The sequence below is a fragment of the Oreochromis niloticus genome, linkage group LG10 (assembly GCF_001858045.2).
Source record: "Oreochromis niloticus isolate F11D_XX linkage group LG10, O_niloticus_UMD_NMBU, whole genome shotgun sequence".
In the NCBI taxonomy this organism is placed as follows: domain Eukaryota; kingdom Metazoa; phylum Chordata; class Actinopteri; order Cichliformes; family Cichlidae; genus Oreochromis; species Oreochromis niloticus.
The window spans coordinates 20,391,400-20,419,393 of record NC_031975.2 but is presented as its reverse complement, the minus strand read 5'-3'; the positions used below and the strand labels follow the sequence as shown (position 1 = coordinate 20,419,393).

The 27,994-nt window shown below is 39.5% G+C and overlaps 3 protein-coding genes and 1 long non-coding RNA gene across 9 annotated transcripts; 2 read left to right on the top strand and 2 right to left on the bottom strand.

Moving 5' to 3' along the window:
- Positions 1-74: 74 nt before the first annotated feature.
- zcchc10 (zinc finger, CCHC domain containing 10) lies at positions 75-9,321 on the bottom strand. Of its 2 annotated transcripts, none has more exons than XM_025911102.1 (4): positions 9,167-9,321; positions 3,525-3,686; positions 3,334-3,375; positions 75-947 (listed from the first exon to the last, which is right to left on the bottom strand). In XM_025911102.1, the coding sequence occupies exons 2-4, from the start codon at positions 3,641-3,643 to the stop codon at positions 698-700; spliced, it is 411 nt and encodes a 136-aa protein (XP_025766887.1). In that variant the 5' UTR covers positions 3,644-3,686; positions 9,167-9,321; the 3' UTR covers positions 75-697. The 2 variants fall into 2 exon arrangements, with proteins under 2 accessions (XP_025766887.1, XP_003446982.1); XM_003446934.5 differs by lacking the exon at positions 9,167-9,321 and adding an exon at positions 6,674-6,808.
- Positions 8,684-21,622, top strand: hspa4a (heat shock protein 4a). Of its 4 annotated transcripts, XM_005452571.4 has the most exons (20): positions 8,684-8,819; positions 8,930-9,085; positions 11,048-11,105; positions 11,222-11,362; positions 12,204-12,326; positions 13,588-13,687; positions 14,026-14,159; positions 14,454-14,698; positions 14,861-14,937; positions 15,178-15,329; positions 15,638-15,744; positions 16,324-16,457; positions 16,561-16,742; positions 17,187-17,270; positions 18,477-18,635; positions 19,115-19,240; positions 19,392-19,499; positions 19,622-19,741; positions 19,868-20,029; positions 20,547-21,622. In XM_005452571.4, exons 2-20 carry the CDS (start codon positions 8,979-8,981, stop codon positions 20,757-20,759), a joined length of 2,532 nt encoding a protein of 843 aa, XP_005452628.1. In that variant the 5' UTR covers positions 8,684-8,819; positions 8,930-8,978; the 3' UTR covers positions 20,760-21,622. The 4 variants fall into 4 exon arrangements, with proteins under 4 accessions (XP_005452628.1, XP_025766883.1, XP_019219259.1 ...); XM_019363714.2 differs by lacking the exons at positions 8,684-8,819; positions 8,930-9,085 and adding an exon at positions 9,535-9,640; XM_025911099.1 differs by lacking the exons at positions 8,684-8,819; positions 8,930-9,085 and adding an exon at positions 9,735-9,862.
- On the bottom strand, positions 9,869-23,484 carry LOC109203868 (uncharacterized). The gene is made up of 3 exons (XR_002063530.2): positions 22,786-23,484; positions 21,870-21,945; positions 9,869-10,769 (listed from the first exon to the last, which is right to left on the bottom strand). It is a non-coding gene; the product is annotated as an uncharacterized LOC109203868 (long non-coding RNA).
- Positions 22,711-27,907, top strand: rnf14 (ring finger protein 14). 2 transcript variants are annotated; one of them, XM_005452574.4, is made up of 9 exons: positions 22,711-22,867; positions 23,492-23,650; positions 24,451-24,512; positions 24,640-24,793; positions 25,327-25,712; positions 25,798-26,026; positions 26,253-26,425; positions 26,976-27,106; positions 27,217-27,907. In XM_005452574.4, the coding sequence occupies exons 2-9, from the start codon at positions 23,500-23,502 to the stop codon at positions 27,278-27,280; spliced, it is 1,350 nt and encodes a 449-aa protein (XP_005452631.1). In that variant the 5' UTR covers positions 22,711-22,867; positions 23,492-23,499; the 3' UTR covers positions 27,281-27,907. The 2 variants fall into 2 exon arrangements, with proteins under 2 accessions (XP_005452631.1, XP_005452630.1); XM_005452573.4 differs by having other exon boundaries at positions 24,382-24,512.
- The last annotated feature ends 87 nt before the right edge of the window (positions 27,908-27,994 follow it).

Here is a 27,994-nt window from a genome sequence, read left to right as displayed (position 1 = left end):
TTAAAAACAAAGTGAAAATGAAATGAATTAGAAAATGCAAAACTACAAGAACGTGTATTTCACATGACTCTATGCTGGTTTTAAAAATATTTTATTTGTAAACTAATAAACAAAAAGACAGTTTATTTGACATTTTTTTCCTAAATCCATATATCTACAATCATATAATGCGTTCCCTTTTTTTAGCAAAATAAAACATTTTACAATAGCAAATTCAAAAAGGTTTAAAAAAAACAAGTTTTACAGTGAAACAAGCAAATCCAATTTCCGAGCAACAAGACTTTTTTTTGTGTGCGTAACTAATTTTATTCAGACTAAAACACAACTGTTATATAATCTTTTATACTGAGGTTGTATCATGTCTTTTCAGTTCTAGATATGCTGCTGTTTTATAAAGATTTTGAGCTGTACAGAGCTGTTTCACTAAAAATATACTAAAGTACAAAATCACAAGATTTCACATGATTAATCACATTCGTTGCTTTGGATATTTAAAGTTTGTATCCTTAGTAGAACTAAAAATTGAAGAAAATATCCCACTAGTAGAAGTAACACTGGAATTGCCTTATTTCTCTATTTCGTGTCTCCTCTCCTTAGTCCACATCCACTCAGTTTTTTTTTTTTTTTATAAGGAAAAAACCCAAACAATTCAGGAAAATAAAAATAACAACAAGAAATCCTGCTGATTCCACAATGTTTATTTCTTCTTTTTCTTCTTCTTAGGAGGTCCTTGATCCGAATCGCTGCTACTTCCTGAGTCTGAGCTGTCCGAGGACGAAGATGAGGAGGACGAAGAAGAGGATGAGGAGGAGGAAGAGCTGTCATCGTCGCTGTCACTGCTGCTGTCGCTGTCATCTGAGGAGGAGCTGGAGGAATCGCTGCTGTCTGACGATGAGTCACTGGAGGAGCCACCTGAGCCGCTGCTGCTGTCGCTCGAGTCTTTAGCCCTGAGAACAAGTGGAGGAAAATCTGAATATACAACGCTGAACACCAGAGGTTTGGTTATTAAAGTCTCAGGCTGTACCTGTTACAGTCCCTAAGGTGCATCTCACTTACTGTAATACTCTGTTTACAAACACTGGAACTCAGAGAACACAAGGTCAACTACAAGTGCTGATTTTGCATACCTGGAACATTACCTGCACACCAATTTGTTTTCTCACACGAATTCTAGGAAAATGTGGGTTGGGACATTATCCAGAGTTGCCCTTTCACACGTGTAGCACACGGCATGAGGTAATACGTGTTAGCTGCATTTTTTCACGATGAGGAAATAAAAATCCTGTTTTTGCAAATTGGTGCAGCTGGGTGTCACGCAGACTTCGTGGATGCACACGTGACAACGATTTTACGGTTTTCCTTTTGGATGCTGAACAGACCAGAACAGTCGCACCGCAGGGAAAGCTGCACGATGAGCTCTCTGATAATCAGGCCTTTATCTGCCTCTTTTACGAGCAGGGAGTGACAGTGTTATAATTCTCAAAAGCTACTTTCATATACCTCTGTTATGTCTGGTATCACCATTTGGGATCACTTAACCAATGGGATTTGATGGCATTCTCCCCCCCGACCCTCAAACAAACAAGCAAAACTAAGAAAGCCACAACGCTTGGAACAGCAGAACTTTGAGAGATTTTTCAAGTCGACTCTGGCTTAAAATGCATTCAAGTGACAGATTTTTTTCTAAACCACACACATTCTTATAATGCTTTTACACCCACTGAATAATTGCTGTGTCAGGCACTCGTTACCAGCAGGGGGCAAACTTCTGAGTCAATCTTCAGTTAAATAGACCCAAACGGGTGTTCTTCCTGCTTTCAAAAGACGAAGAAAGGTTAATTCATTTGGGAAAGATAAAGAGTGATCATCTGAAAGGAGTGCTGTGGCTGTTTTATGGCTGTCACTGTAAGAAAAGCAAAGGTGTCAAGGAGGAAAAGATAAAAACAAACAAAACCCCCCAAAAATAACAGGTTTGGTATAGCTGCTACAGTTTCACAGTCCTGTTTTTGCACATGCTGGAAGAACAAAACAGAGACATTGTGCCTTGTTATTAGTAACAACTGTGCTTTTGCTGTGATCACAAGACAGCTCGGACCGCAACAGTGGTGTTTCTAACACATCACTGTGATGCGACCAGAATCTACCCTTAAAAACATAAACAAAATAAAAGTGTTAATGCATTTTCAATGGATAATCAAAGTGTTTAAGATTACCACAGATGACATTTAGAACAGTCAGGTTGATGGATTAGACACTATGGCTATGAGACAATACACTGCAATCTTTAAGAGATTTGAAAAGGTTGCAAATATAGTGATGTGCAGTCATCAAGAGCTTCCACAAGAGGGAGCTGTTTAGGGACGTTTCACTCACTTAAGACAGACTGGTTTTAATTAAAGCTTCAAAACAGGGAAGCAGCTCCGACACAGATACTCAGGGTTGCCAGCACCTTCCTGGAGTCCCTCGCTGAGCAAATTTAACACCAAGTTACACAACTATGGCTCCCATGTGACCTCATCAACTCCCAGGGGACCAAGTGTGAGCACCGAAAACAAACTTAGTCGTATCGCTTGGTTTATAGGATTTTTTCCCCCAGAAATTAATCAATCTAAAAATTGTGGAATTGCAAAACAGTGATCTAACCATTCTTGTCTGCTGTAAATGTTACCCAGTATCATTTTGTATAATAAGTTAATTTTTTTAGGAATGTAATACATGAACTGTGTAACTCCACAGGCCAGTATTGGAAAGCAGGACTGATTCTTGTAACTTAAGTCCAACCTCAACTCCGATGTCCATGAATGAGAGCCTGCAAGGCCCATCGGCATATTCGTAAAGCTGGCAAAGACACACTGAAATCACCAACCAATTATGTTCCACTACTTTGCTACAAAATTTATTCACAGCCATCATGGAGGTACAAAAAACGGAGGGGAAAACTTCAAGTTTTCTTCTAAACGATGCACCTACGACAGATGAACAAACACTATTTCTCTGCTTATTAACCGGAATACTGCATAATGTAAAGGTGAAAGCAATGCCCTTCTTATTTTTTGTAATAAGTTTTGATGCTTATTTATCTTCTAAGAGATGCACTGATTTCCAAAGTTTGTGTATATTAGCAGGAGTCACAATACATGGATGTAAAAGCCAGTGGTCTGTCTATGTGAGAGTGCAATAAAAGCCAATTTCCTCATTAAAATAACAGTGTGATCAATTGTGATCTCAGTACTGATAACAAAATAAAAATAAACAAATAATAACTGTGCAACCCTACTTTATAGCAGGCCTGGTAACTACATCATATCAGCTGTGACAGTAGGTCCACCTTACTTCTTTTTCACTTTCTTCTCACTGGAGCCTTCTGTGCCTGGTCTGTAGAGACCAATATTTTAAGAAAAAAAAAAAAAAAAAAAAAAAAAAAAGATTTTTAGTGAAATTTGTGATTAAGAAAAAATAAATCTCATGCACAAATATCTTTATTGTTGTACATAAAATTGCTTAATCTGATCAAGATTCCTTACCCAGCTATGCTGAGGGGTTTGTTTTCATTTTCCTTGAGTTTCTTTTTCATCTCAGTCGTTCTTGATGGCCTGTGCACATATTTCCTCTTCCCGGTGCATTCGTAGGTCCAGTGTCCCATCTCCAAACACTTCTGGCAGCGCACATGTTGTTTGTTTGCTTCCCTGTAAGTAACAACAAAGGCTAATATGAATGTAAATAAACATGGCTGCAGGTTCATCTCGTTGCTGTCACATACAGTTGTGGTAAGAAGTTTACATCCACTCATCATGGGTGTTAATGTCATGGTAAGTTTGGACTTTTAATGACTTTCTTGGATTCCTTTTTTTTCTCCCCTCTATCCCCACAAAGTGTCAAATGTATGCATACATGCTTAAATAATATACATACACTCCCTTAAATATTTTAATAAGTGGCATTGAAGGTTTCACAATGTCTTTTAACATGAAAGGTCAAAGCCTATTAACTTATCATTAGTGATCATGACTGACTGCAAGTGGTAGTTTCTCTTTGCCAGCATAAAAAGGATTTGGCTTACAGCACTCACTGGATTGTAGGGCTGCACGATTAATCGTTAGAAAATCGCGATCTCGATTCATACTTATGTGCGATCTCATTTCCAAATGACAACGATTTAAAAAAAAAAAAAAAAAAAAAAAAAAAAAAAGGACGACGATTGTACCGCATTTTGATCCAGGACGTAATCTGCATGAAAACAAGCGCTCACCCTTCCTGCTCAACAAATGACATGGGCGGAGCCTTATACCACGTGATACAGAAGCTGTGCAGTGATGCTCAAATTGGCAGGGAAAAAACAACGGAGAACACGTCAGGGATGACGAGAAAGTAACAGGAGAAAATTTGTGCCGGTCAACCACCCAAACATCAATAACGGGAACCTTATACAGCGCTTCCCTATACACGTCGAACTCCCGCAGGCTCAAAGAAATTACGGAGGCTATTACTTATCACCTGACCAAAGATATATCAACACTGTGCAAAACGAGGGATTTAGGAAAATGATCAACACCCTAGACAAACGCTACACAGTGCCGTCCCACAACTATTTTTCTATTGTTGCACTACCTGCTCTATACACGCGGTGTCGAGCAACGGTGGAGACAGAATTTCAAGCAGTACAACATTTTGCGGCAACCACAAAATGTGAGGCATTTATTGTTTTTATTTTTATTTATTGTTTTTATGTTCAGTTTCAACTGTTACGAAGTTGATGTGCAGTTAATAAGTGCAATAAATATTTATATTGGAAAAGAAAATCGTGAGAGAATCGTGATCTCAATTCTAGGCAAAAAAAAAATCGTGATTCTCATTTTATGCAAAATCGTGCAGCCCTACTGGATTGAACTGGGAAAGCCCAAGGAACTTACTGAAGATCCACAGTAAGAAGGAGAATTCCAGTTTTACACAAACTGGGAAGTTGTATTGGAGAAATTTTATTCAAATGTGTCACCCAGGAACAACTGAGGAACCACCAACGCTCGATCCCGATGATGAACTGGAAACTGCTGGAACATCAGCATCACGGTCCACAGTGAAGCTAGTTTTACATTGCCATAGACTGAGAGGGTGCTGATCAAGCCTCTGCTCCAAAATCAACACTTTCAAGCTCAACTGAAATATGCTGCTTCCCACATGGACAAGTCAAATGGCTTCTGGAGAAAGGTTTTATGGTCTAACGAGACAAAAAATTGGTGCTATTTGGCCACAACCACAAGATGTATGTTTGGAGGAGTAAAGGTGAGGTTGTTAAACCTAAGAACAAGCATGGTGGTGGTAGCATCCTGCTCTCTGGCTGTTTTCGTGCAAGCGCTACCTGTACATTGCACAAAGTTGATGGAATAATGAAAGTGGAGGACTACTTCCAAATTCTTCAACTTCCCCTCAAATCAACAGCTAAACATTTGGAAGTTGGACACAATTAGATGTTCCAAATGGATAATGATCCTGAGCAAACATTAAAACTTTGTTTTTTTAAATGGGGGGGGGGGGGGGTCCAAGCTTCTGGAATGGCCTTCCCAAGGCCCTGACCACAACCCTATTGAAAATTAAAAACCAGGTCAGTGCTAGGAAACCAACCAATTTAAATATACTCTTACAATTCTGCAAAGTAGAGTCCTCAAATATCCAGCCAAAAATCTGACAGTAGCTTGTTGATGGCTACCAAATGAATCTGGTTGAGGTGCAACTTGCTAAAGAACATTTAACCAAATATTAGTGGAGGTGTATGCGATATTTAAGCCTGTATATATACACTTTTGATGCCATGTGGATTAGAGAAAATCCAAAATAAATTTAAACCTGTTCTTGCTTTCTTTTAACGTCATTAAAGATGTACGCTGTACAGTAATCCCACCCTAGAGAAAGAACAGATCAAAGAAATCATTAAAAGCCCCAAATTTCCATGACCACAACTGTAAATGTTCATGAACTTTACAAAAGTACAGCTTTGTAGTTGCTGAAGAAGTTGGAAGTTTTAACTTCAGCAGTGCTTTAAAGGTGCTTGTTCTACAGTGAGTAAATATGCAGAGTATATGAAGATGGGCTGACCTCCTATTCTTATGAATTTAAATGCTCATTAAAGAAAAACGGTAATGAAAAGAAGCACCACCCTGCAGTTCTACTTGCTCAAGAAGAGATGAAATCATTTTCACGTATCAGAATAAGTTCAGGTGCAAACTCGAGACCAGTGATAAATGGCTGGGAAAAGGAGAAAAAACGAGCATCAGCGGGAGATTCCTGTGTTGCAATTCAATGCAAAAATATTTTCAATATTTCCTCACAGACACTAAAATGCGGCAGACTCAAAAATCCGCCTGACTTTTATAAACAAGTGAGCGCAGAAACGTGACAGACACCCGACATTTCATTTGTCGTTCCTGAAACAGATAGTGTGACAACAGTGGCATTCACGGCCTCAACCAGCCTTGAACAGGCACCCTCTACAAGAATAAACAAGCTAATAATGATGTAGAGCACAGACTGGCGCACTGGAGCTGCGCTCACTGTTCACCGGCCCCTGAGTCTGACACAGAGCTCGAGCAGCTGAACCTCACTGCTGTTCAACAGCCTGTAGTACTCACGAATATACAAAACCCACAGCGATACAGTCGATTAATAGTATCATACTCACGCTTGCCTCCTGGCTATTAATCTATGCATGGGAGTCGCCATGTTGCAGGTTACTTTTTCTTCTTTGTTGGCGTTAAATCAGCGCGTATTTCCGGTCCAATCAACTCCGTTATCGCCTCCTATGGGTAAGGATGGTCTACTGCATGTATTTATAATCATTAAAATTTAATTAACAGCAGCCCTGACGTTTTGGCTAGTGGTTTTTTTTTTTTTTTTTTTTTTTTTTTTTTTTTTTTTTTTTTTTAATAATACTGTGCAAAACTCTTGAGCAACTCCTCATCATTCTTGATATTTTGCTTCTAAGAAACAGGACATTATTGTAAGTGGTCTTGAGCAATAGTTCTGCATGCTTCCTGAATTCTGTCAAAGTTTTCCTTTGGACATTCACTGTTATTTTCCCTGTTTCAGTCCAGTCTTTGTATGTAACCATTTCCTGAGGAATGTTTTGTTTTTGTTTAATACACTTAACTCTGACCTATTCAAGCATAAAAAAGCCATCTAAGGGATAAATGAGTATGGTGCCCACACAGATCAGACAATTAAACACACAATTTCAAATTGTATATTGTTAAATTGTAATCGACAATTACAAAAAAAGCTCTCTTCTGCAGATGAGAAGTATCTCAAAGTCATCCTTAAGAAACAGGACAAAATCCAGTAAAGACCTGACACTGGCCCTTCTCGTAATCCATCTACTGTTTGACGAAATGGTCTCAGTGAGTGTCAAGAAGCCATTCTTAAGAATGGGAAACAGCCTGAGGTATGCTAAATTAGAAAAAAAAAAGTGGTCTGAAAATCAGAGTAATTTGAAATTTATGAGTTGAATCGTCATCAGTTTGTGCAGAAGAGGTCAGGAGAGAGGTACAACTGTGAGTGTCTGCAGAATCTGTAAAACAAAACGCAGACATGAATCTCCACCATCATGTAAATCTCATGGTGTTGGAGATCTTGTTAAAACTGATAAATTATGACTGCAGAAAAGCACAGTCAGAGTTTGATCCTCCACGCAATATAGTCTGGAAAGCATGACAGTGATACCAAACGCACTGCCAATACAGCAAAAGCATTATCCAAATATGTGTACAAACTCACAAACTCAGTTTTTTCTTGTATTTTCATTTGGTTTGAACATCTTTCAATATCTTGGTGCATCGATTTCCTATGTTTCAAACAAAATATAAATAAATGAGACTTTAGTGCAGTACTGTGATACATGTGATTCATTTATACTACATTAAAGGAAAAAATGTGCCTCACATAATAATGTTACGTTTACAATCAGCATATAATGGGATATAAACATTCTGTTTATCATAGTTCTCCCCAGCTTCTTATTTCCACTTTCTGTGGAAACAGTTACTGAGGTTAAGCATTCAGTTATCTGTCACCAACACAGTGCACACTTTCAGCAGTCAAGTGTCATCACACCCACCCACATTTACGATTTGTCAGAGCTGCGTTTACATGTCATCAGCTCTCTTTTCTGTTTCATAGATTCTTAAATAAATGACATTTTGTTTTTGCAAACCAAACCAAAAAAAGTGTTATGTCAGCTACTATTTTATACTAATTATTTATAATGATTGGTAATTTTATATCATGAAATTTACTAAGTATTAAAGGAGAACGTATTTAAAAACGAATCTTTTTCAGTAACAACAACTTTTAAAATGGCTATGCTTTAGTTATTTATAATTAATTTGTTTAATGTTATTATATTTTCTTATTTTCCCGACGACTTCGTTCTGAGCTGGGCCATTTACATTTTTTATTTCTAATGAAATAAAAACAAAAAAACAAAAGGGGACAAAAAATGACTTCATCACTTTTTGCATCACAGTCTATTTTTGTTTCCCCACCCTGATTCGATCCCAGAAATCATCAAGCTAGTCATTTGTTGATTTCAGTTACTGTCACGGTAAACCTTAAACTTAGAGGTTATTTTTTTTATTAAATAAGAAGAAATTTATGGAGTTTTCTCCCTACACCTCGACTGTTGGAGAACAGTCTTTCACGTGGATATGGAAAAGTCCAGAGAGCTCTAGAACCATGTAAATCTCGCGATGTCTGCGGGCGAGACGTTAGTAAAGCAGACCTTGCCGCTGCAGCCTGCCAGCACACATCAGAGACACCGGCAACAATCAGCGGTGTGGATTATGAGTAGAAGTATTTAAGACAGAGCAGCTTAACAACTTCACTTGACTGGAGCATCTTTTTTATGTTTTAAAATCTAGTTACAGGTTTATTTTCTTTACAGAAATCATACTGTATACAAAGCTAAACCTAGGAGACACATATCGCTGAAGATGTCAGTGGTGGGATTTGACTTGGGCTTCCAAAGCTGCTATGTAGCTGTAGCCCGAGCTGGAGGAATCGAGACAATCGCCAATGAGTACAGCGACAGATGTACACCGTAAGTACCAAGTAAAATCTTATTATAGTTTGTGAAGGATAGCTACAGAGGACAGGTTTTCATTTATAAGTGTTGTCTCACCGGCATCGCTGTAATACACGTGAACGCAGCTTCTCTGCTTTCAGCGATCATTTGTGCTCATTGCTGGGAAATTGAACTGCTTTTCCGTGTAAGTTAGTGACACATTTCTCAGCCTGTCTATGGTGAACATGGAACCATCTAGAAATTAACTCATAAGGCGCACACCACCTTCAAAGACCGATTATGAAGCTCCGGCGAGCTAAGCAAGTTAGCTGAGCTCATAGTTTTATTAACGGTAATGACAGTCTCGAGAATTGGTGTGGCTTCGCCGGTTAAAACACGACCGGGCGGTGTTTGCCACCTGTCGTTTTTAAGTAGTGGTACTTGTCTTCAAGGCGTAAGCTCCGACCAACCGGTGTGCCCCGTGTGGCAAATTGTACGCCTTGCGTTATGCTCTGTACGATGACGACAGCGGCCAATCTCTTGTTGGAATATTCTAGCAAATTTTTATGTCTTTTTGCCTTTTTAAACGGTGTAAGGTTATATACTACTTATTATATGAAAAACATATTGTTATCAGAGAGGTTGTTTAATATTGTTTGAGTTCTGCTTATTTGGGTTCATGGCGCATTTTGTAATTCCATCAGTTAGATTTCAGTCATCCTGACTGATTTTTAGTCTTTACAGTATTTCCTCTTTTGTAAGAGTTTAACGTTAATATAAAGCAGACAACAGTTACTGAATGTTATACACTGCATAAGTACAGTCACTGGTTTTGAATGATTAACTGGTATATTTATAGATGTATCATTAAAATTTAGAATTTCCTCCCAAAGAGTAATAATCAAATGAAATAAGACCAGTTATTATATTGTAATTTATTTATAACGTTTGTATTAAACAGGGAAAGAAAAAGATAACATTAATGCCCAGTTTATGCTTAGTTGTGCACCTACTACTAAGTCAGAAAAATTTCATATATATAAAATGGGTTTTACGTCATGGTTATATGAAATATGTATACATCATTAAGTTGCTGTCTTTATTGTGAATCAACCTGGACTTTTTAAAAATTATTTAGTTTTATTCAATTTTACAAGGCAAACGTGTGTCAGAGAAGTAGATCATGTATAAGATAATTTGGTGAATAGAAAGATTATACATCAGTTTCTTGGTGTGTGTTTATATATTACACGACAAATTCACATTCAGAATTTAAACACAGAATCTCATGTTGAATATTCGTAACACACTTGGTCTGTAAAGGCTTATACTTACTGAGTAAAAAGAAAACAAATACTTTCCTGGTAACTTGCACAATGTTTTGTCTGTTGCCCACATAAATATGTTGCATTAAATTTTGAAAAATTATGAATATTGGACATTTTTTGACAAATATTGAACTGTTTTTGTGAACTTGCTCTCTACTACATCATAAACATCACAAGCATCACTGTATAAAGTCCTTTGAGTGCTCAAATAGAATAGAAAAGCACTTTATAACAACCAGTCCATTTACCATACAACTTCCTGTCCTGCTCTTGATTGAAGATCAGCATCCGCTGAGTGACTCTCCTCAGAGACGTGTATTGTTGACAAATCTTAGACATCACCACACTCCACTTGTGTGTTCATAGCAACGCTTGCTGTGTGTCATCAGCATCTGTGTTTGATAGAGATGGTGATGAGAGGCAAGCCCTGTGTGATTTAAGTGGACTTACCACACCACTTCAGCCTGTGTTTACATAGTACAGACAACGCAAAACTTAAACAAGCCAGTCTGGAGCCTCAGTCCAGGTTTCAACAAGGATTATTTAGAAAAGTGCTGAGATCAACTAGTTAAAAATTGTGACCAGTGTAGATTGGCCACTGAACTATCATGTGAAGCTCTGCTAGTTGTGTCATTAATGTAGCTTAACATTTTGACTTGTGTGTGTCCAGGTCTTTTGTATCGTTTGGACCCCGAAATCGTTCGATAGGAGCTGCTGCAAAGAGCCAGGTAAAAATTTAGTCACCAATACTGTCATATTTGGGAAAATTATTGACAATTAAATGTAAAAAGTGGTTAATACTTGGCTTTGATTCCTCCCGTTTTGTCTCTCATTTTTTATGCAGGTGGTGACCAACTATAAGAACACAGTGCAGAGCTTCAAGCGATTACATGGCAGAGCGTTCACAGATCCCTACATCCAGTCGGCCAATTCTAACTTGGTGTACGAGCTGGCCCCGATGCCCTCTGGGGCCACCGGTATAAAAGTAAGACTGTATTTTCTAACCAGGTTTCTGCCCTCAGCTTAGCTGATGGGAAATAATTAATCAAAAGAAAAAAAGACCATTAAAAGACAATTAACTGAGAGACAGCACAGAAGATACAACAGCTTATTTCTGACTATGTTGCATCCTCCACTCACTACATGCTGTGCTCTAAGAAGTGCGTCATGTAATACTTTTTGCTCTGATTCATAGCGTTCCTACTTCATCTTCCCATTTAATCCTAAAAACAGTCCACTTCACTTTCAGTATGTTGTATTTATTTCTGCAGGGATTTTGTCTCTTGGAATATTATCCTATGGGCAAAATGATAATTGTGTTGGTGATATGAACTGTACGCTTTGCTGACTGCCTAAATGTGAAAAACGTACACATTTCTGGCACTAACAGATGATGACTGTGAGACTCCAGAAATAACCAAAGTTATTGCAAGTGCATAAATGACAATGCCTCGCTTGGCACACTGCAAAGGCACAGAGCGGCATGTTGTAGAGTCCCCGTGGAGATGATTAATGTCAGTCCTCAGGATAAATAAGAGCAGAAGAAATATCAAATCAAATCAAAATACATAAACCTGGTTTTGCCTGTTAAACCACAAGGCTTTGCAATCTGCATCTTTTCCATATTTTATCACATATGCATATTTTTCTCAGCTTAAAAACCCTAAATGAAACTGAGATAGCCATTTAAATAATTAATGAGCTTTCTTATTAATGGAAATATTAACATAAAATGTCTTGTGTACACTGCAGCAAACATCTCACTCTACTGGATAGCTGTATGATTTGTCCTGACAGTAATCTTTTACCTCATTACCAATTTCTAGGTGCTGTACATGGAAGAAGAGAGGATATTCAGCACTGAGCAAGTAACTGGCATGCTGCTGACCAAACTGAAGGAGACTGCTGAAAGTGCACTCAAGAAACCAGTTGTAGATTGTGTCATCTCGGTAAGCATTAGTTGCATCCTGGCTCAGGGTTTTTAACCAGCTGCTTATAGCCCTCCTTTTCCATCATGTAAACTGTATTCACTGATTGCTCGTCCTGTCACACTGAGTGCAGCCAGCGCGCCTGGTTGATTCACGTGTTTACATTTGGGTCGCACATTACCAGCTCCTTCGTAGCTTTGGTGATGATGATGATTTCTCCCTCAAGTACCTTTTGCAGGAGCAGTTTCTTGCATATTTTGCAAAGTATTGTGGTGTGTCAGAGGATGTTGAAGTCGCCTCCTTTTTAGGTACTAAATCATCATTAGAGGCTGACACAGGGCTTTTACTGTCAGACTTTCCTGGGCTTGTCTCATTGTTGTCTGCACTAGAGGACCTAAACACATGGCGTTGCTAAAGCAATGATTTCCCATATAATAGTTTTGTATCATGTTAAAACTTCCAGACTTCGGATGATATAATGTGGCACAGCCCTACTTAAGCTCTATGAGACGTGTTAAATAGGTTTGGATAGGTCTTTTATTAATCCACCTGGTTATCCTGGTCTCAATAGATGGTTTTTCAAGTTTAAGTTTGTAACAACAGATCTTATGGAGGTAGCTTTAAATGTCTTAGGAGTTGTTTGTTTATTTGGTGAAAGTGACGTTGCATGATGAAGCTTTAAGTTACCATAAAGTGACTTTGTGTACTGTACCTCAATAGAACACTGCATTAGATTTACATCCTGTCATTTGACAGCCAGCGATTAATGTCATCCTGTTGAATTTTCTACCAGTTCAGGTAAAAATATGCAGGCTGACAGCTGCCTGCAAGGTGTAGAAATGCTTTGCCACCTGTTCTTGTCACATTTTGAGCCCTGAGCACTTCAGCACATGTCTTGTCTGAAAGCTTTATTTCGTCTCTTGTACCTCGAAGCTGAAGAGTGGGAAGCGTGTGTTTCTTTAGCACAGAATAAGGATCTGTTACGTAATGTTACAGAGCTCACACTTCGAGGCCCTTACTTTGACTGGGCCTAAACTTAAGGTTTACATCAGCTCTGGAGATGGATGACATGTTATTAGTACTGTTGCCAATAGCTAAATTTAGCCTGTGATCTTTTCCACAAGGAGCTGTTTTGTTTTGGCACCCTGAGTAACTAACTTGGTAATTTTATCCAGGGAGGTTATGAATCTTGTGAGATAGGTGATTTATTCCTTTGAGGGGCCCAGATTGATCCTAAACATGGAATAGTGTAATGTAATGTTTTGTTTTGTTTTCCTCTTAGGTACCAAGCTATTTTACTGATGCAGAGAGACGGTCAGTCATGGACGCAGCTCAGATCGCTGGCCTCAACTGTTTACGACTGATGAATGAGACTACTGCAGGTACATGGAAACACAGTAAATTGTTGTAAAGTAACATCTAGATAATCATTAAGTCTGCTGTGTTGTTGTTGAGCCTGTAATCTCATACTACTCAGAAACATGTTGAAAATGGTTATTGCATTAGTTTATAACTTAATCATGAGATACAGTGAAATAGATGCACAGCATTAAGCCTGCCCTACATTTTATTTATATACATTTGCAGCATTGCAGTAACAATTTTATTAGTTCGAGCAGATTTGGTTTAGCTTAGTGCAGCTGGAATTTGGAGTACTAATTAGTTCCTGGATGCAGCGGTGAGCAGAAAATAACCTGAAGCTTCTCTCTGATTGCTGCAGTGACTCTGGCATATGGAATCTACAAGCAAGACCTGCCAGCTCCAGAAGAGAAGCCCAGAATAGTGGTGTTTGTGGACCTGGGCCACTCTGGTTACCAGGTGTCAGTTTGTGCCTTCAATAAGGGAAAGCTCAAGGTGAGTGATGGATAAATACTGAAAGTGCTCATGTGGGTTAGCAAGTTTACTAAAGTGGATTCTGTTTAAATCTTATATTTATGATATTCTGATGTCAATAAACAGGCCTGACTATTAAATAAATGTAAAAAAAAAATACAGCATTTATGGTCAGTGGTGAACACTGCTGACTATCAGTGATGTTGGTGTTCTGGGTTATGCTGTTGAGAAATAAGGAGGGATCTAAAATCGTCAGAGGGAAAACCTAAACTTGCTTCTACCTACTACTAATATATTTACCTTCTCTACTGTTAGATCCTGGCCACTGCGTTTGACTCAGACCTTGGTGGCAAGGACTTTGACGATATCCTTGTCAACCACTTCTGCGAGGAGTTTGGAACAAAGTACAAGCTAGATGTGAGGTCCAAGCCCCGTGCACTTGTGCGGCTGTACCAGGAGTGTGAAAAGCTCAAGAAGTTGATGAGTGCCAACTCCTCTGACCTCCCTCTCAACATTGAGTGCTTCATGAATGATATTGATGTTTCCAGTAAACTAAACAGGTAAGAAGTAAAGTTAAATTAAATAAGAGAATAAGATCAGCATGTAGCGTGTAACCACAAGTATTTTAAAAAGGGAATAGTGTTGTTTTTTAAATTAATGGAGTTTTACATAGTGTACATGTTGGCTGCACCTATTAATAATTTATGATCATGTGTCCCCAGAGGCCAGTTTGAGGAGATGTGTTCGGGGCTGCTGGCCAAAGTCGAGGGTCCCCTGCGCAGCGTCATGGAACAAGCCAGTGAGTACATGAGACTGTAATAGCAGCTGGACTATCCCTGTAGGCACGTGCACGCTCACACATTCAGTCATGTGCTTTGCTGTGGTAGCCCTTCCACCTGGACAATAGCAGCATGTCAGCCTTCCTTTAATCATTACTTTTCAACTTTAAAAATAAAATGAAACAAATATGAAACTTATTACTTTGTAAACCTAAATAACCTGCTTTGTTTCGCGCTTGTCTCTTGTTTTTTGTATCCAGAGCTGAAAAAGGAGGATATATATGCAGTCGAGATTGTGGGTGGCGCCACCAGAATCCCTGCCATCAAAGAGCGGATCAGCAAATTCTTCGGCAAAGAGCTGAGCACCACCCTAAATGCAGACGAGGCCGTGGCCAGGGGCTGTGCTCTGCAGGTACAGCTTGCCTGTCACATGACAAACACTTTGATCCCCACAGTGACTCAGGCAGCAGACTCATACAGTGACAGCTGTGTTATACCAGGAGGGAGACGTATGAGAGGATCGCTGAAGGCTGTGATCTGCGAAACATTTGGTGACAGTTTAAAACAAAACAAACAAAAAAAACAGTTTCACAAATACAAATGAAATGTGTGGAATTCTGGGTGGAAACAGTTTTATTTTGGGCCTGAAAATGAAGAACACAAAAGTTTAACCTTAAAATTCTGTTTGTTTTTTTTTGTTGTTGTTTTTTTTCCCCTCAGTGTGCCATCTTGTCACCAGCTTTCAAAGTGAGAGAGTTCTCAATTACAGATGTTGTCCCTTACTCTATCTCCCTAAAGTGGAATTCAGCTGCAGAGGAAGGACTCAGGTACTCTTTACGCTTGAATCTAACAGAAAGTAGCACAAAGATCCCTTTAATGCAGCTGGTTTAATACTTGAATGTATAGTCCTCCTGTTTACATTGCTCTTATTATTTTGAAGTGTGAAGCTTAGCCACAACTCGTACTGTTGACTCCCTTCACGATTTTCTGCCACACCTTGCCCACACCCATGTACCACGCAGATCCAGTATCAAAAATCTTTTCTGGATTCATTCATGTTTTGCTAAATAACATCCAAATCCTGTTTCAAGCCCTAAAACCCTCTCATAAATGATCTTTGAGTTTGATAAAGACTTCAGATGTGTTTTATAAACTGTTGCCAAATAACAGATTGGTGCGTGCTGGTGGGTAGGTGGGTGGGTGGTTGAGTAGGTGGAAACCTTCAGAGGACAAATGGTAGGCTTCGTGTCAGTTCTCTCACCACTTGCGTTGTTGGAATAAAAACTGTAAGCTAGAACAGCTTGTTTCAAACCATCGATTATATGAACAGAAAACTGAGTTTACATTCTGAAGTCCTGTCCCTGTATATTTGTCTCAATCACCTGCTCTTTCTGTGTTTTTTGCAGTGATTGTGAGGTTTTCCCAAAGAACCACGCAGCTCCTTTCTCTAAAGTACTGACCTTCTATCGGAAAGAGCCATTCAGCCTTGAAGCCTACTACAACAATCCCAAGGAGCTGCCTTACCCTAAAGCCACTATAGGTACAGCAACTTCATTCAGATTTAGATGCAGTTCTGTGAGTTTCTATTTATTCGTTCATATATGCGCAGGTATTCTCATCAGTGCTAACTTCTAACTCTGCAGGCCAGTTTCTGATCCAGAATGTGGTTCCTCAGGCATCAGGGGAGAGCGCAAAGGTCAAGGTAAAAGTTCGGGTGAACGTTCACGGTGTGTTCAGTGTATCAAGCGCCTCGTTGGTTGAAGTCGTAAAAACAGCTGAAGGAGAGGAGCCAATGGAGACAGACCAGATCGTGAAGGAAGAGGAGGTGTGTATTATGTGCTTTTGCACTGATTGTTAGACACTAATGACATAGAGAGGGTATGTGTATATGAGTAAGGAAGAGACGGGAGAAATGTTTGCTTTGTGTTGTGCCTGAGAAAGCCTTTCAATCAGTAATCCAGTTCCAGCCCCACCCAATTACTGTATTATTTAGGCATCTTGTCTTGACAAGCTTTAGATGGCTTTAAGAGCTTTAGCAATGAAGGTTTCTGACTACACTATTGCATACAGACTGATTGCAACTCTTGAACAGGAGTGCACATGACACAAACATTTCCAAAACCTTGACGTGAACATCTGAACAATTGCTGGGGACTGCCATTTTAAAATGGCCTGAACCCAGATTTAATAGATGACACCAGCAACAGAGCAGCACATATTGTTTTAATTTAATTGTATGTATATTCCTTCTTTCGTTGCCGTGTGTCAGAACAAAATGCAAGTGGACCAGGAGGATCAGAAACTCCAGGCTGGAGACAACGGAGACAAGAAAACAGAGGCTGAAGAAATGGAGGTAACCTTGTGCTGGGCGATAAGGCAACCCTAATGCCTATACATGCATATATACATACATGTGTACATACATGGGTACATGCGTTCATATAGAACAAAATTAAATTGCTCTGTATAAGTACAACGCATACAGCAACCCGAAGACTTGAAAATGTAAAAGAAGTTCACTTTCTTCAACAAACCTTGTTCTCCTAAAGACACAATTTACAGTGTTTAACACAAAAATAACACAAAATAAACTGACACATATGTACATGCAAACTTATGGAAGCTTATTTCTGCCACTGGGGAAAAAAGTATTTGGCAGAGCTAATGTAAAATTTGATGTGTATTACTCCAGCAATGTCTATTGTGAAATATATGTCTGGCAAGATCTAACCGTGTGTAGCAAGTGAAAATAAAATAAAATAAACAATAAAAGCAAAGGTGAATCAAATAGACCAATACGGCAAGGCCGGGATGGTCCATTTGGTAAAGTAAATCCGTTGGCCATCTTTCTTTGCCTTTAGACAATAATTCTGATGGCAAAAGAACCAAACGGGACAGGCGGAAAAAGAAGAAAAAAAAAAAGATATGGCCATTATTGTAATTTTTAACCATATCGCCCAGCACCAGGTAACCAATACATCCAATACATTTTATTTTCTTTAGTATTTTAAGAAACATGATTTGCCCCTGACCTTTTTTTTTTAATTTAAAACATTCGTTTATTTTTTATTTTTTTTAAGCATGCTGTTTAACATAAAAACACACATAAATTTCTCTATTTGTAAAGACTAACTCCTAAAACCATGTCTTAAGCAAACCTCAAATGGCCCTCTGAAGGTCTGAGAAGGTGTCATCACTTTCCAAAAGTGTCGTCATTCCCAGAGCCTAAAACTATAATTGTTCCTCTCAAGAATACACATACAAGAGAAATACACCCATACTTTATCATGTGGAATTAAGCTTTTGACATAACAAATAAAAGCCACAGGCTCATGAAGAAATTATAAACTAACAATATAGAAACTTTCAGTCAATTCAGGGCAGAATTTACCTATCAAAAAAAGCACAATAAAATTATACAGATGGTAAAATTGTGAAACTGGGGAAATACAAAAGCACATTTGAAGGAGGAGCTGTTCAAGTACTCAAAAAGGCTGAAGTCAAATACTGCTGCTTTTGTCTGGTGGGGGAAAAACGTGTTTCATCTCTGCTATTACAGACAACGACAGAGGATGCCAAGCAGCAGGAGAAGAAGAACGACCAGCCTCCTCAGGCCAAGAAGCCCAAAGTAAAAACAAAGACACTGGAGCTGCCCATAGAGAGCAGCTTGGACTGGCAGCTTTCCAGAGAAGAACTAAATTTATTTGTGGAAAATGAGGTAATGCTGTAAAAAACACAGGGAATGTGTGGTGTGCATGCACAGTGTTGTTTCAAGCAGTAATGCCTAGTGATGCCCACTGGCCCTGGGTTAAGCTGTCCTTGTTATCATTAACATTTAAAGAAGTGGCTCCATAGTGTAGCTGTTTACATGTATTTGTCTAAGCAGCAAAAGATAGAAGCGGACATATTAAGCAGCCAACAGTGGAGACCCCTTGTGAAAAAGGGAGGAGCTGATTTAGCTTTTATATTAACAGCCCCTAAAAATTGACAACTCTTGATCATTTGATAATTAATCAAACCATAGTATCACCTTTTTTTCTTTTTCTTTTGACATGTGTAACATCAGGAATATACCTGAAATTGTAAATTTTGTCTTGCTTCATCCTCAGGTGTTTGTTTGTTTGTTTGTTTGTTTGTTTTTTGTGCACACTTAACTAAGTAGTTAAACTAATGTAGACTTTACTGTGACTCCTCCAGGGTAAGATGATCATGCAGGATAAGCTGGAGAAGGAGAGGAATGATGCAAAGAACAACGTGGAGGAGTACGTGTACGACATGAGGGACAAACTCCACGGCATCCTGGAGAAGTTTGTGAATGAAGCAGTGAGTACACACCGGACACGTCATCATACACTGATCGTCTCTGTAACATTTGGATTCTGTTCAATTTAAATTAAGTGTAAACCTTCAGTTCAGATGTAATGCATGCGTTTAATGTTTAAAACATGAATCTTCCTCACTGCTTCACATGCAGGATCGCGATTTGTTCTCATTAAAACTGGAGGACACAGAGAACTGGCTGTATGAAGATGGAGAAGACCAACAGAAGCAAGTTTATATCGACAAACTGGCTGAACTGAAGGTAACCACGCACTCATTGTATGATTGGACAGTTTTATCGGAGGAAAAAAAAGACATTAAATGGTTCACTATACAGATATTTGGAATAACTTTGCGGCTTTACTGACGATGTTGCTTTAACAGAAAATTGGCCAGCCTATCCACGAGAGATACGTGGAAGCTGAGGAGAGGCCGAAAGCGTTTGAGGAGCTTGGGAGACAAATCCAGATGTACATGAAGATAATTGAAGCTTACAAGGCAAAGGTAACCAGGGTTTGTTGTTGAACTCTTTATACAAAGTTTTAAGAACAGCTGTAGTTCAGACGTATCACAGACTAAGCTGAAGAATCCCCAGACGGTTGTCAAATTTACTTTTGTGTGCCCCAACAGGATGAGCTCTATGATCATCTGGATGAGCTGGAGGTGACCAGGGTGGACAAGCAGGTAAATGATGCCATGGTCTGGATGAACAGCAAGATGAACCAGCAGAACAATCAGGACCTCACCATGGACCCAGTGGTCAAAGTTACAGAAATCAAGGCCAAGACTAAGGTAGACATTAAAAGCACACACACACCACTTGCATGCTCTTTAAGAGAGCTTCATTATGGGCTTCCTTAAGGTTTTAAGGGCTCATTGTCTACAATTAGTAGACAGTAATATAAATATGAACATATTAGCAAAGATTATCCAGTATGCTTCTGCAAATCACAACCTCTTTATTTGGAAAGGAAAGTAACATCAACTTAAAAAAATCTTAACAGAATAAACATGAATCATAATTATTATTATTATTATTATTATTATTGTTATTGTTATTATTATTATTATTGTTATTATTTTTACCTTAATAGTCATTAAGATCATTATTCATCATCTTTTGTTTTCCTTATACTGACGGCCTAAGAGCATCTGAAGATTTTACAAAAACCCAACGCCAAGAACAACACTCAACAGTCTTGTAGTAGCTGCCAAGCAGTTTGAAGTAATTTGTCATCATGAGCTGAAGTAATTCAGTTTAAAAACTGTGATGTCATGTTCTAAGCATGTGTCTCTTTCTACTCTTCAGGAGCTTTATGCATCCTGCAACCCAGTGTTGTCTAAACCCAAGCCCAAACCCAAGGTGGAGCCTCCTAATGAGGAGAAGACGGAGAATGGGCCGGTTAACGGACAGGAGGGAACAGAGAGCCAACCGTGCAACCCGGACAAAACGACGCCCGTGGGCACGGAACAGCAGACAAAAACACCAGAGAAAAATCTCCCTGAAATGGACATTGACTAACTGTTTTCACTGCAGCCCCTGAGTTTTACCTTCCTCCTGAAACCGAGTTCTGTCCTTCCTCTGAGATTGTTCTTAATGACCGAGTAGCCTCTCTCCAAGACACAGACGGCAGCATCTCTAATCAACACTACGCATCAACCAGCCTCCTCGGCATACCATTTCTCATTTTGTTTGAATACAAAAAATATTGCATAATAGTAATACTGAACAGACTACTTAATGACATAAAGGTTGTGAGTGTAGGATGGAAACTGCTTTCTCTCTGTGCTGCTTTGGTGGGCTGTATTGTTAAAGACGACTTAATTCAGCATTTCCAGAGCAAATGTAAACTATGAATGTCAGATATGAAAAATTTGTAAGCAAAATAGCTGTTCAGGAGAAAACTAATTATACATACAAGATTATTGAAAATGTAAACTATTGCAGTATGTCTGAGTGGAAGTATACATACGGAGGCACTGGTAGTTAACACGGATTGTTCAGAGTTGTACATGAAAAAATAGTGCTTTTTTTTTCCCCCCACCACAAACAATTGTAACTTTGGATTATAACGTTATTTCGTTTAAGAGGAAGCACGGAGTTTCTGTTGAGTTTACTTGTACTGTATGTTTGAACTATATACAAGTTACTGTCATGCAGTATTTCTTTGTTGAGCTTTTCTCATTCAAAAGCACTGGTATGTTTATTGTTCTCTGGTAGCCTTGAATTTTTTGTTTTGGGAGGGGTTTTGTTGTTTTGTTTTTTTGTACTTAAAAGTGTGAATGCTGGTGCAACAAATCACCTTTTTGGGTGCTGCTGTTGTTGCCACGTCACCAAAAAGAAGCAAAAATTTAAAGAAATAAAATGACTTATAGCTGACTAAAGTGATTTTTTTTTTTCTTGAACACAGTAGTTATTGCATATCCTACATCCAGTTTTCAGAAAGAAAATAAGGCTTATTTTAATGTGGTTTGCAAACACTCTACAAACATCCTGCAACCTTGCACAATACACTGCTCCAAAAAATTAAACACTTTTTAAGCAGAATATAACCTCAAGCCATTTAAACTTCTTGAATATTGATGTGGTCAGTTAAGTAGGACAGGGCTGCTAGTTTTACATTTGACCTACCCTGTAGAAGTGGCGGAAGTAGTCCAACTCCACCAGGATGGCACATCAGTTGTCACTGCCAGGTCTGCTGTATATCCTAGAACAGAAGGCCATTCTTAACCCATCAATAGGACCGGTATCCGCTCCGTTGAGCAAGGAAGAACAGGATGAGCACTGCCAGAGCCCTACAAAGTGACCTCCAGCAGGCCACTGATATGAATATGTGACCAAACAATCAAAAACATGCTTTGTGAGGAGGGCCTGGCGTCCTCTAGTGGGCCATGCGCTTACTACACCATTACACCACCAGCAGCCTAAAACATTAATACGAGGCAGGATGGATCCATGCTTTCATATTTTTTTACACCAAATTTGGATGCTGCCATGCACAGCAAAAATTGAAATGTGACTCAGAAATGGAGTGGCACCTGGTGTGGTCTCCTGCTGCTGTAGTGCATCTACTTCAAGATTCAATGCATTGTGCTTTCTGACATGCTCTTCTGCATTTCTTTGTTGTAAAGCCTTTTTTTTTTAAAGGCATTTTTAACAAGGCATTTTCTTACAGAGAACTGCTGTTCATAGGATATTTTTTATTTGTTCAGACCTTTCTCTGTAAACCCAAGACATGACTTTGTAGGAAAATCCCAGCAGATCAACAGTTTCTGAAATACTCGCACTCGGAATATTTTAAATCACCTGTCTTCCCCATTTTGATGCCCAGTTTGAATTTCAGCAGGTCACTAAAAGCACTGCATTTCCATGTGATTGGTTGATTAGATATTAGTATACGCAAGTAAATGAACAGGTGTACCTAATGAAGTGGTGTATGTTTACTAAGATTTGTACAGTCTTACAGAAGTGCAATATTTATTTAAATACCATGAGGTCGCTGCTTGTTAGCATAACAAAATTGCAAGTAAAGATGTCATACACTCACAAGCCTGGAGGTGACGCGCCTTCACCGTAGCCATGACAGAAAGAAGTCAGGGCAGGAGTCATTAGTGCTTTGGCCGCATAAGGTAAGAAACATTGCCTTTTCCATAGTTAATTAGTACTTAGAGGCTTAGGGATCTTATGCAGGGATTCTTAGTTGCGTAGACGAGCTAAAGCGCTGTGTTGCTGCTACAGAAGAAAAGTTAGAGGACGGCCGAGATCCCCAAGAAACCACCGTTTGAGCTAGCACAGCAAGCTAGCCTGGATGGGTTTCCCCTAGTTACTTTGATAGTTACGGAGCTGTCTTCTGCTTTGAAGCTGACTCACGGTTCAGATTTAGCTGCTGTTAAATTAGAATGGAGTTAGGAATACGTCTGACATAGATAAGTAAACTTTTTCTAGCTAGCTTGCTAACTTTTGGGCCACATTGTAGCATGACGTTAGCTACGGTAAGCTGACGTTATGTCACAGGAAACTGTGTACTTTGCTCTCAGGTGATTAGTCATTGTTATATAAAAAGAGTCCCGGGAAAACCACGGTTAACCAAGCTGCAAACTGTGAATGCAGGAAAACGTCATGTTTCTAAGGACAAAATGCAAGTTGCTACTTTCGTTTTTAGCTTTCTGTCAGTATGAACGTGGGCTAGCGGTTTGTTAGGCTTTGTCATGATATTTCTAATAATAAATGTTTGTCACACACTGTTAATGCAGGAATGTAAATGTCTGAGGACAAGGAAGCCCAGGAGGATGAGCTGCTTGCTTTAGCAAGTATCTACGATGAAGAGGAGTTTCACCGGGCAGAGTCTGCACAGGGGGGAGAGATCCAGCTCTGTCTGGAGCTCCCACCAGATTTCAAAGTGGTAGTCAAAGGTACAGCTGTCCGGTAGGCTTTGCACAGAAAGAAAAGTAAGCTGTGGGGGGAAAAAATCTGACAGGTTTCATAATAATAAAGCACTTTTCAGGATGCGTTGGTGGAGATGGGCTAACCCTAACCCTCTGTACCTTAATATAATTTTATTAAGATGGTCCAGATTCCTGAAAGAAATGGCAATGGTGATAAACATGATGAAAGCTTAAGTTAGGTTTAAAAAAGTTACTTAAAAGTTTAAATTATTAGTTTGTTTTATTCAAAGATGAGAGATGGCTTTTTCAAACTGCATGTGGCCATTTAAGATTTCTACATTGATATTTTCATCTTTTCATTTGCGTCCCACAGCATTACTCTCTCCTCCCTCCATCCATCTCATCCCCCCCTCCTCACCTCAAGCCTCATCTGTACTGAAGTCTGGACTTTAACATAAGAAAACTTGCATAAACATACTTATTTATTACTGATATTATCACAGTTAGCGTCAGCAAGTTAGACATGCAATCCTCCCCGGTCTCCATGCAGCTGACAACAAGCTCGCTAAACAACAACATGTTGGACTCAAGTGTCCTAAAAATCCAATTTTCCCTATATAAATATTTGATAACCTTTTCATATCGTATGCGAGTTTGGCCATCCACAGCTAATATGGGGTGCAGAGGGTTAATTCAGTTATTCTCTCCTAATCATGCAGTAATAAAAAATGTAATGAAGTCTCTTCTGTCTATCACAGGAGAGAATAAAACTGAATATAATGTCTCCTTCCTACCTCCTTTGGTGGTCAACTTTGAGATTCCTGCAGACTATCCCTCTACATCCCCACCACTCTTCACTCTCAGCTGTAAATGGATGACCAGAGCACAGGTACGGACTCATAACAACTCAGATAATCCTTTATTATGCCACAAGAAATACTGGACATGTTGGGATATTCATGTTGTGAGTCAACAGTACATCGTAAATATCAAAACCTTTCTCAATGTCACCTCAGATGAGCTCTCTATGCCGACGACTGGATGAGCTGTGGGAGGAGAATCAGGGCTGTGTGATTCTTTTCACATGGATCCAGTTCCTCAAAGAAGAGGCTCTGGGCTTTCTGGGTATCCAGTCGCCTCTTGAAATCATAAGGGGAGGAAGTAAAGCAGGTAATGAGTGAAGAAAACCCGACCGTGCAGTGAAAGTTAGAGCATAGATACCGCACACCACACACTATGCACATTGGGAAAAACTGACTCAAAACATTAGATTTGTTAATGTTATTTAACCTCGCCATGTCTTCTTAGTCGTTAGCTGAAATGATCCACATTCCACTATAGCATAACATGCACACTGTCAGTGCTTTAGCTGCACTAAGCCTAAAATGAACATTTTGGGTGCTTCTCAGTAGCAGAATACTTGGTGCACACATAGTCATCCTGGGTGTGAGGATCTCAGTTTTCTCGTTGTTTTGCTGATGGCTCCCTAACATCTGATTGGTGGTATCCACTTTTTTCCCCTGAAAGTTGAACTGGAAAGATGGAAGGTTGAAAGCTATTAATTGTTTCCCTGTCATGTGCATTGGTACACACACTTGTACACATTGTTCACATCTCAGGCATTTTTTTTGTGTGTGTAAATTCATATATACAGATTGCATTTTATGTTTATAAATGGTGTAAATTTTGCTTTTTTGTCTTAGCTATGGTGCAGTTTGGGGGCCATCCTGAAAAAGCAGAAGAAAAGAAAAAAGAATTGATGAATTCCAAGTCTGAACAGAAGTTTTCATCGTCTTCTCAGCTGGACCCGAGGACTGTCCTTTTGATGGACCCGCGTGCCGACCTTCTACCTCAGCTCCTAGACTTTGACGAGGCGCAGCGGCAGAGGGTGTTCGACAGCAGAGTGTTCTGCTGTGGAATCTGCTTTGTAGAGAAGCTGGGCTCAAACTGTCTCTGCTTTAAGGAGTGCCAACATGTATACTGCAAGGCCTGCATGACTGAATACTTCCAGATCCAAATACGGGATGGCAATGTTCAGTGCCTTAACTGCCCGGAGCCCAAATGTACCTCTTTAGCCACACCGTCACAGGTATGAGTCAGTTCAATTAAAGTCCAACTTATCCTACCGTTAGCACCTACCCTGCTTTCCTTTCCTGTCTGCCTTTATGTTTCAGGTGAAACAGCTCGTGGATGCGGAGCTGTTTGCCAGATATGACCGTTTGCTCCTTCAGTCCAGTTTGGACCTTATGGCTGATGTGGTTTACTGTCCCCGTCAGTCCTGTGGCACCGCTGTAATGATGGAGCCAGACACAACCATGGGCATTTGCTCAGCATGCCAGTATGCTTTTTGCACACTGTGCAAGCTCGGGTATCACGGTGTCTCCCACTGTAAAATTCGTGCAGGTAATGCCACTGAAACTTTAAGTTTTCTTTAGAAGCAAATCTGGTCAGTTAACTCGGCCTACAAATTTTGTAGTAGAAACTAGAAAGTCTCCTATATCAAAATGTTGTCCTTGTCCATTCTGTACATTGGTGTGAAGATTTATTTAAAGACATGCCATCAACACATCTTCATGTTCAAACCAGTGTTTTTGTTTTTGTTTTTTTGTTTTTTTTTTTTTTCCTACAGAGGAACTGCGTAACCTGAGAGACGAGTACCTGTCGGCTACTGCTTCGGGGCAAAAGTTCATGGAGCAACGCTATGGGAAAAGGGTGATCCAGAAAGCAGTTGAGGAGTCCTTTAGCAGAGACTGGCTCAGTGAGAACTGCAAATGCTGCCCGCGCTGTGGAACCAATATACAGGTTGGGCTTTCCCTGTTGTTAACAGTGAAGTAGAACTGGCTTTGACTTGAGCATCGTGGTTCAGATTTTTGTAAAATTGAATGTTTATTGTCATCAGATGGTCTCCAAAATGAACTGCAGCCACCAGTCAAAAATTGCTCCTTAAAACGTACTTTCCTAATCCTCGCTCACACTGGCCCAGAGATATCCTAGCAACTCATGTTTCCTAGGGGGAAATGTTTACTCCTGGAATCATTGTCTGCGTTTGTGTCACGTGTTTATTTATGTTAATGCTCGGTGAGTAGTTGTTAAGAGCTTTCATCGAAGTCTTCTATGAAATCCTTGATGAGAGACTGGCAATCTTGGCAGCCAAGGCAATCGCAGAGCAACTTTTTTTATTACCTGGAAACCACTGTCTAACCAGGTTGCCAAGGGGTTGCCTAGTGATCTTTAGGCCAGTGACTGAGACGTCATATGTCATTATTTTTTTCTGTTCTGTCTGTGAAAAATCTTTCGTTTGGTTCCAGATTATCCCAGTTGTAGCTAATGTATCGTTTCTGTGCCTCTTTAGAAAGTTGATGGCTGTAACAAGATGACCTGCACCTCTTGTAAGCAGTACTTCTGTTGGCTATGCCTGGGCGTCCTCAGCAAAGTCAACCCATACAGTCACTTTAACAACCCACATTCACCTTGTTACAACCAGTAAGAGATTGTTTTTCTTCTTTTTTTAACCCCTCCCCCACGTTAGACTCATTGATATTATATTTACATTACGTATTGTTTGTGAATGCATCTTTTCTTTCTTGTTGCAGGCTTTTTCTCGGTGTGGATCCTGATGAAGATGATGATGCCTTCTGGAGTGATGAGGAGGACTGACACTGTGCAGTGCTTCACTGCTGTATGCTCAATTTGAACGCACTTTATCTCTCACCTAGCCATCACTTCATCTGTGACTCTCACTATGCCTGCATTGGCCAAACAGTGCAACTACAGCCACCATAACCCTACCATGTCACTATTATGTCTGTTTTTTGGTTTTGTTTTTCCAAGCGGGTCAGGGATCTTGGATGACAACATTTTTTCAGTAAACCTGACATGTCATGTATTGCGATATAAAGAATTAGGGAAAGAAACAGCTGTCATAACTTTGGCTAATGGTAACATTAAAATTGCTGTTTTGGTTTGTACATCAATGATGGGTACTTAGATTGGCAGCACAGTTTTCTGCACATGACTGGGTCACTGGGCTAAATCATTGGAAATGCTGGTTGAATTTCAGATTTATACAGGTCAACATTATATTGGTTGTACATGTCTAGATTGTCTCTTTTCAAGTAGACATGCACCTCCTGTCCTGCAGGTTTTTACAGGTTAGGAATTGATCATGGAACCACTAGTTAAGCTCAGTTTGCTAAATTTCAGGTGCTTTTTCTGCCTTTCCAGTGTTAAGAGGAAAACTGGGACCGTCTTTGTCCCACTTTGTCATTATTCACGTCATATTAACGATCTAATCTGATTTTTCATTTATCAAAGGTATGGCATGAAAACCTTTTTTCGAATTTCGTGAGATAACAAATACAATAAAGATCA